This window comes from Arachis ipaensis, chromosome B05 (genome assembly GCF_000816755.2).
Source record: "Arachis ipaensis cultivar K30076 chromosome B05, Araip1.1, whole genome shotgun sequence".
Lineage (NCBI taxonomy): Eukaryota > Viridiplantae > Streptophyta > Magnoliopsida > Fabales > Fabaceae > Arachis > Arachis ipaensis.
Genome location: NC_029789.2, coordinates 3,416,265 through 3,424,828, shown reverse-complemented (window position 1 = coordinate 3,424,828; position 8,564 = coordinate 3,416,265). Strand labels below are relative to the sequence as shown.

Below are 8,564 nucleotides of genomic sequence, written 5' to 3'. Positions count from 1 at the left end.
ATAAATATACTATGCAGTATTAACAGAGATAATGTAGTTTGATATGCTGGAATCTAACTTAAAAAGTATACACCTAACCTAATCTAATGGGTTGCTGGCTTGCTGGTTGCTCGGTTCCAATGATGGCAAACTCTGGCACTTGCAGAGTCATAGCTAACCAACCCTTTCTCTCTCTCATGTATTATATAATGTATGAATAGAAATGAATAGATGTATACTACTAGATCGAAGAAAAGGTCATTAGGGTAGAAACATGCTGTTATTTGTGATCTGTACATAGACTTATTCATTTTCATTGTGAAATAAATTGAGAAACGTTTGAGAAAGGACAATGGGGGGGGTTCATGGTTGTTACCTGAGCTTTAATTTAGAAGAGAATACCCTGTTAATTTTCATTTCCAATTCCTAATTATGGTGCGTTACATTTGGCTCTTTGATATTTTATCCACCTCACTTTGATCAATTGTCAAATTTTAAACCAATTAAACATGAATAAAAGTTATTAATAGTTTATCATTGACTAACAAAGTATTAATTGTTATTATTTTTATAAATCTCAAAGCATGTATATTTTATTGATCTTTGTTACAATGATAAAATTTGCTTGACTTCAAAGATCACAGACACAAATATTACAGTCTCTTAATTTATAGGGATAAATGAGTATACATCTGTTATAGTGGTATGAGAAGTTATTCATTGGATAAGAAATTTCTAGTTGGAAAAATAAAAATAAATTGCGAAATGATCATTCCAAGAGGCACTAATTTAAGGAGGTGCATTTAAAAAAAAAAGATTAAATTCCCATACAGTTTTTATAAGTCAATTTAAAAAATAAATAATCAAAATATCATTTTGTTCAAAAATTATTTTATTAAAATTGAGATTTTAATATTAAACCAGGCCAATAATTCACTTTTATATTTTCTTACATTTTCAGGTGGGAGGAAGAGGTGCCCTTCATTAGTCATTAGAGAGAAAGTATATATATGTACCATTAGGTATGATAAATGTGTGGTTTATCTTCCAAGTTTTTGAAAATGATTTCACTTTAATTTTGAGCATACAGAGTCTATCTGTTGTAAATTGTGATGATATATTAGTTGATTGCTGATGCTATATATTAAGATCTAAGATATGAGAAGCCAAATGTAGTACGTAATCTCTAATTAATAAGAAAAGGTGGCGCTAGTTCAAGAAGCATGCAATCCAGTTGCTTTGCTTTGATTCAATTCCCATTTCGCATTTCTAATTGTTTTTCTAATTTTAATATATAATTCAGAAAGTTTCTAATAATAACAATTAGTTAATTAATTATGTATTAAGCCTAGAAATGCAACTTTATTACGTTAACTTATGTATTAACTATCTATTAAGCCTAGGTTAATTAAAAGGATAAAGAAGGGCCCATGATATTATTGATTGAAATCCTTCCGCATATAAAGTGGGACCGGAATATATAGGGCGTCAAATTAAGTAATCTTACTTCACCATGCATATAGTCATACATATCTAGCAATATCTGTCTTCTGACTATATATATAGAATGTTATTATTAATGGATAATTTAGATCTATATAGAAATATCACAAATAATATTTCTATAATTAAGTATCCATTAATAGTTATCACACGTATTATTACCAACTAAAGCAAAAGAAAAAGCCGGTCATTGATTAAAAGCTAATTTGAGATTTGAGTTTTCAACTTCATAAGATAGGTTTCCACATGGAGTGTTGGTATGATTTAATGCATGCTATCTAAACAATGTGAATAATAGATATGTTGGATGTTCAATTCAATAGGTATGCGAATGGTTATTCTAATTTTAGGGTTTAAAAGATAATTTAGAAGTGGAGTATTTTTTTTACTTTATTAAGTCAATTCTAAAATTTATTGTTCATAAAAATCATTGTCTAAAAATCCTTAAACTATTTCTAGTGTTGTTTTGTGTTCGGTAGGTCGGGTACCGGACGGTTCAGGTTGATACTTCGGTTGATGAGAGGGGAAATCGCCTGGTTCCGGGTTGGTGGAAATGCGGGGGAGGTGTAACCAACGTTCCGAGCTCTTCGTGTAGAGAGGGAGTGTCACCTGCAAAGACACTCCGATGCTCTAGTCAGTCAAGTGTGCAGGCGAAAAGTGAGAGAATGGTATGTGACGTACTTTGGGGGAGGGGTAAGACCCTCCACATATATACCGTGTCAGAGGCTGGTCTCACAAGGGCAGAACCCACCTTCCTCGAAGATTCCCCAGCCATACAGCTGTAGTAGAGAGCTGTCTAGGACGCGTGTCCGGGTCGGTACTTGAACGCCTGGCGTCCGACCGTTCGAGTCGGGTGGTTCGTGAGTCGGGTCGGCCCATGTGATGTTTGGGCCAGGCTGTAACAGTGCCCCCAACGCGCCAGCAATAATCGTGAGGGTCGTTGGTGGCGTGTTGTCTATTCTTTCGCGCGTTATCACCAGGTCGGCCGCTCGTGGAGATGACGTACCTCTTGCGTGCGTGTCTGTTCGTTGCTGGGAATAACCGTTCGTCGCCTCGTTCCTCGCGCTGAGCATTAAATGCTCATAATGAGTTATTTCAAAACCCCGCGCGAAAAGACTATTTTGCCATTTTGGTACGCGGCATGCTATCATCAGTGTGTGGGAATTGAAGAGGCGGCCTTCATTAGAGACACGAAAAGATACAGTTTTATATTTCATATTTGATCATCCTTTTAATCACTACTGTTGTGTACGGTTAGTCGATTACCTAACAGTTTAAGGTTACTTGTCGGGTGTGAAGGTGGGTTCCAACCTTGACTTGGTTTCTGGGAATAAGAAACGTGAGACGCCGACTTCCCGAGTTCTTCGTGAGTTGAGGGGGATGCCACCTGCAAGGACACTCCAACGCTCAAGTCAGTAGGTATGCAGGTGATAAAGAAAAAAAGTTATGATGACGTACCGTCGAGGGAGAGGTAGGACCCTCCCCTTATATACCCTGTCAATAGGACGGACCCCACGAGGGAATGCTTCCTTCCAGAAAGCTTCGTTTCCCACAGCTGTCATGCAGCTGGTAGTAAGAGTGCGTGTCCAGGTCGCAGATCGAACGGGTTATACACGTCGACTCGACCGCGCATATCGGTTTGCCCGTGGACCGGGACGGTAATTGTGCTCAATTGGGTTGGACCGTAACATGTTGGTTCATTGATTTTATTCATAATAGCTTTGAGTATATCTTTAATTATTGGCCTATTATTTGCAATATTTTATTTTTAAATTTTGTATAGTATAATTTTTTTTTTCTTGTAACAATGTTTTAAATGGTGAATTTTTTTTTTGTGTGTGCATAATTGCATGAATAAACTATCCGTGTATATTACAACACTATAGTTAAAAATTGAATAAACAAAGAATACCATATATAACAATTTTACATATATCTTTTTAATAATACAAATAGATATCTTTTTAGACTTTAAATTCTGATAAAGCATTGAAGGTTTGAGAGCACAGCAACAATGAATGAAAGGTTACCGAAAGGAAGAAAAACAGGCGCATACAAAAGGTGAACGGCAGAACCTCTCATTCAAAACAAACAATATCAAGATATATATATGTACAATCTATAACTAATTAGGTTACATTACCATTAATCACCTTTTATTTAGCAACTATTTTAATTAAGCATGATAGTCACGTGATACCCGCCCTCAAGCTGGGAGTATAGAGATTTAATAATCCTAGCTTGCTTCGCACGTGGTGAAAGGAGCCGGAGATAAAGTTTTGGTAAGAATGTCTGTCGTTTGTTCAGTTGTCTTGACGGACAGCAACTTCACCACTCCTTCTTGAGCCTTGTCCCTGACCAAATGACAGTCTACTTCCAAATGCTTTGTCCTTTCATGGAAGATAGGATTTGCAGCTATGTGAAGAGCGGATTGAGTGTCGCAAAAGAGACTAAAAGGCGTCTTATGCTCAGCCTGGAGTTCTTTCAGAAGATACACTAGCCATTGTCCTTCTCTAGTTACCTGGCTCATTGCCCTGTATTCTGCATCTAATGAAGAATAGGAGACAGTAGTTTGCTTCCTGCTGCGCTAACATACAAGAGTTCCACCCAAGAAAAAGCAATAACCAGTTACAGATCTTCTAGTATCTGGGCAAGTTGCCCAGTCCGAATCAACAAATCCTGTGAGTTTCAAGTTATTGTCTTTGGCAAAAAACAAACTCGAACTTGGATCACCCTTGAGATACCGAAGCACATGGAGACCTACTTGAAAATGTTGATCAGTGGGGCAGTCAAGAAATTGGCTCAAACATCCTACAGCATATGAAATATCTGGTCGAGTGTTGGTGAGATATAATAACCTGCCAACTAGTTTTCTGTACCATAGCGAATCACTCAACTTTGTCCCTAAATTCTTGGAGAGGGCAGCTGAATAGTGCATGGGAGTGCTTGCTGGCTTGGCACCCAACGTACCAAATTCTTCTAAGAGGTCTAATGTGTACTTGCGTTGACAAATTGCCAATCCTTTTGAACTGTGAGCAAATTTCAGTCCTAGAAAGTACTTCAATCTGCCGATATCCTTGATTTTAAACTTCTCATCCAAGACCTTTTTCACATTTCTGATTTCTTCCATGTCATTTCCAGAGACAATGAGGTCGTCTACATAAACTAGAATTGCTGTAAATTCATTTTCGATGGCTTTAGTAAAGAGTGTAACCATGTTTTGACTGAACAAAGCCTTCTCTTTGTAGCACTCCACTCAACTTCAAATTCCACATTCTACTTGCTTGTTTTAGTCCATATAAGGATCGTTCCAACTTGCACACTTTTTCTTTTGGAGCATCAAGACCCGGTGGTGCTCGCATGTAAAATTCTTCGAGTAAGTCTCTATGTAAGAACGCTATGTTGACATCCAGCTGATGAAGAAACCAGTTTCTGCTCGTGGCAACAGCAAGTAACATTCGTAAAGTGGTCATCCTTACTACGGGGCTGAATGTGTCGAGAAAATCGAAGCCAGGCCTCTGAGTGAATCCCTGTGCAACCAATCGAGCTTTATAGCGCTCTACTATACCATCAAGATTGTACTTTATCTTGAATACCCACTTACAGCCAATGGGTCTCTTCCCAACTGGTAAATTAATTAGACGCCAAGTTCTATTATTCTCAAAAGCCAAAAGTTCGTCTTGAATGGCTATTCTCCAACATTTGTGCACCACAGCCTCTTGATAGGATTTTGGTTCGGGGTTGGATGAGAGATGTAGTGCAAAACGTTTATGATTTTGCGAAAGAGCATCATAATCTACTGTCTCAGAGAGTGAATACCTGTATGTGGTTAGCACTTGAGCTTTGATGGATGGAGCCAAAAGCATGCAATGATAATCCTGCAAGTCTTCTCTCTCTGGTGATCCTTCTCGGTGCCATATGTGTATGTGGTGTAATCTCAGCCAGTTGTACATTTTCTAAATGTGCTAAAGATGTTTGTGAATCTTGTGTATCATGCAATGTTGTGCCTAAAGTGTGTGAGGCAGTGCTTTGTGCTTGTGTAAGGGAAGGCATGGGATGTTCTATGATAACGGGCAGAGTATGTGTGGGAGTGTGTGTAATATGTTGTGGCTCATCAAGATCTATTGCGAATAAATCAAGGGTAGTAATGTTGTGAGATGGTATGCATGTGTGTGATGCATGTTGGGAGCTTGAGTTATTGTCTTTGAACTTGTATGGAAAATGAAGCTCATAAAATTGTACATGTCTTGAAATAAAAAGTTCTCTAGAATTCATGTCAAATAGAATGTATCCTTTGGTTCCTTGTTTAAATCCAAAAAATATACATTTTCTAGCTCTGCTATCTATTTTTTTTTTATTAGCAGTTAAAGTGGAAGCATAAGCTAAACACCCAAACACCTTCAAATTTTTCAGATCAGGTAATTTATGAAACAAAATTTGAAATGAAGATTTTTCATGCAATTTTTTACTAGACATTCGATTGATAAGATGGACAGTATGGCTAACAGCAAAATGCCAAAAATTTTAGGAACATTGATTGAAATATGAGAGCTCTAGTTGTGTTGAGAATGGTTTGATGTTTCTTTTCTACAACACCATTTTGTTGTAGAGTCTCAACACAACTAGTTTGATGTTGTATGCCTTTGGAATAAAAAAAGGTTTTAAAACGAAATTCAGGTCCATTATCACTTCTTATGCATTTTATAGTTTTTTCGAATTGAGTTAGAATCAAATTAACAAAAGCTTGTAAGAGGAACCTGCCTCTGATTTGAGTTAAAAAAAAATATCCATATAAATTTACTTTTTTTTTAATCCACAATAGTAAGAAAATACTTGTAACCATTAATAGAAGAAATAGCAATAGGTCCCCATATATCCACATGAATAAGATCAAAGTAACATTTTATTTCTGTAACATTGTCAATAAAAGGCAATTTCTTTTGTCTTGAAAAATGACAAGAATCACATGGTATAATGTTGTTTTTACAATGAATGAATGGGTGCAGTTTCTGAATGCTATGCATTCTCTCTTGTGGCATGTGTCCTAGTCTAAAATGTTACAAAATTTCTTTATTATCTAATCCATGTGCTATGTCTATTTGTGCTTTGTGTGATATGACTTGAGTTGGAGGAGAAACCAATTTCTGATTTGCAGGCAGTTTGAGCATGTAAAGTCTTTGATCCACCTCAGCTGTGCCAATCATCTTTCAGGTATTCAATTTCTGAATCTCACACCTTGAGTCAGTTATAGAACACTTACAATGCAAATTTTTAGTTAATTTTAAAACTGAAATGAGATTAAAATTGAATGATGGAATATACAATACATTGGTTAGAAATAAGTCTTTGGTGAAAAAAATGGTGCCAATTATTTGTGTTGTAATTTGCGAGCCATTAGGAAGTTTAACTAAAACAGGATTGATGTGTCTATAACTTGCAAAATTTGATATGGTGTGAATAACATGGTCAGTGGCTCCTGTGTCCACGATCCAAGATTTTGAAAAGAAATTTTTTATTGTAAGCAAGTAAGAAATATGTGTGCTCATCGACAAAGCATAAAAGTTACCTGAGGTATTGGAAGGATTGATTGAGTTAGGAGCTGGATTGGCACCTTGAGGCTGAGTGTCTTCTTGTTGGAGGATAGACATAAGGAGTTACCTTTATTCAAGAGACAATGTCACTGTAAAGCTAGCTGGATTTGCCAGTTAAGTTGAATTTGGACTGCTCTTGTCATCACATGTCTTTTCTACGGCCATGTTGATGCTAGCGCTTCTAGGCTGCTGCTTCATATGGGGAGGGAACCCGTGTTTTTGGTAGCAAACATCTACCAAGTGCCCAACCTTATTACAAAATGAGCAGATTTTAGGGTAGCCTCTACCAAAATTACCTCGACCCATCCCTCTATTGCTTCTTCCAGATCCACCCCTACCATGAGAATCGAATCTTGAATTTCTGTCACGATTAACGAAGCTATCAGAATTTGCAGCAGTTAGCACGATTTGTGGATCATGTACATTTTCATCGGTCAAATTCAAATGTCTCTCTTGTTGTCTGAGCAAAGAAAAGACTTCATTAACATCAGGAAGAGGTTTAGAAAGCATGATTTGAGAACGAACATTGTGGTATTTCTCATTTAGTCCCCTAAAAAATCGAACAGTATAAGTCTCCTTCTTCTGAATTCGAAGCTTTTCCAGCCCACAAATACACGTAGATTCACATGCTATACAAAGAGGAATAGACTTGAAATTTTCAACTTCTTCCCAAATAGCTTTCAATTTTGTAAAGTAATCAGTGGTGCTTGAATCCCACTGCTTCAAAGAGAACAATTTTTCTTCCAATTCTGCAATCTTGAAGATATCACCTTGATAGTAACGATGCCTCAAATCGTTCCAGATATCCACAGCTATATCATTCCAAATGACACTTCTTCAAATTTCATTACTCAGGGATTGAAGAATCCATGCCATGACAAAGGTATTACACTTGTCCCAAGCTGAAAAATTGGGATAATCTACACTAAGTTTTGTTAATGTGCCATCCACAAATCCAAGCTTATTCTTAGATTTTAGCGCAATTAATATCGCTCTGGACCATTCATTATAGTTCTTGGTATCCAATTTCACTGAAATAATTGAAACCCTAGGATTTTTGCTATGATGAAGAAAGAATACACTTGAAGGATCAGAAAAAGGACTCATATTTTTGTAATTCAATTGCGACTGTAAGTGCGTGAATTGATTGAGGAGATGAGATAGAGTGTGAACATCGAACCCTGGAGAAGAACCATCGTTGGAAACGGAGTCTGACATGGAATTACCATGAAATTGAATAGATTGAAATCTTTCTTTTGCTTACTTGTTGATCGGAGTCACCGTCTTGCACAATTGCGAGAAAGGGAGGCGATGCACTTTCATCAATTTCTGTAAGGTAAGTTGTGTGAAGGAAGAAAAAGAAAAGGAAAGAAACTCTCATCGCACCATGATAAAGCATCGAAGGTTTGAGAGCACAAAAAGTTACCAAAAGGAAGAAAAACAGGCACACACAAAAAATGAACGACAGAATCTCTCATTGAAAACAAACAG

The 8,564-nt window shown here is 36.9% G+C and overlaps 2 protein-coding genes across 2 annotated transcripts; both read right to left on the bottom strand.

The window, feature by feature from the left end:
• Window positions 3,719-4,612, bottom strand: LOC107639969 (uncharacterized mitochondrial protein AtMg00810-like). The gene is made up of 2 exons (XM_016343523.1): window positions 4,115-4,612; window positions 3,719-4,069 (listed from the first exon to the last, which is right to left on the bottom strand). The coding sequence occupies exons 1-2, from the start codon at window positions 4,610-4,612 to the stop codon at window positions 3,719-3,721; spliced, it is 849 nt and encodes a 282-aa protein (XP_016199009.1).
• LOC107639968 lies at window positions 7,188-8,291 on the bottom strand. The gene is made up of 2 exons (XM_016343522.1): window positions 7,964-8,291; window positions 7,188-7,885 (listed from the first exon to the last, which is right to left on the bottom strand). The coding sequence occupies exons 1-2, from the start codon at window positions 8,289-8,291 to the stop codon at window positions 7,188-7,190; spliced, it is 1,026 nt and encodes a 341-aa protein (XP_016199008.1).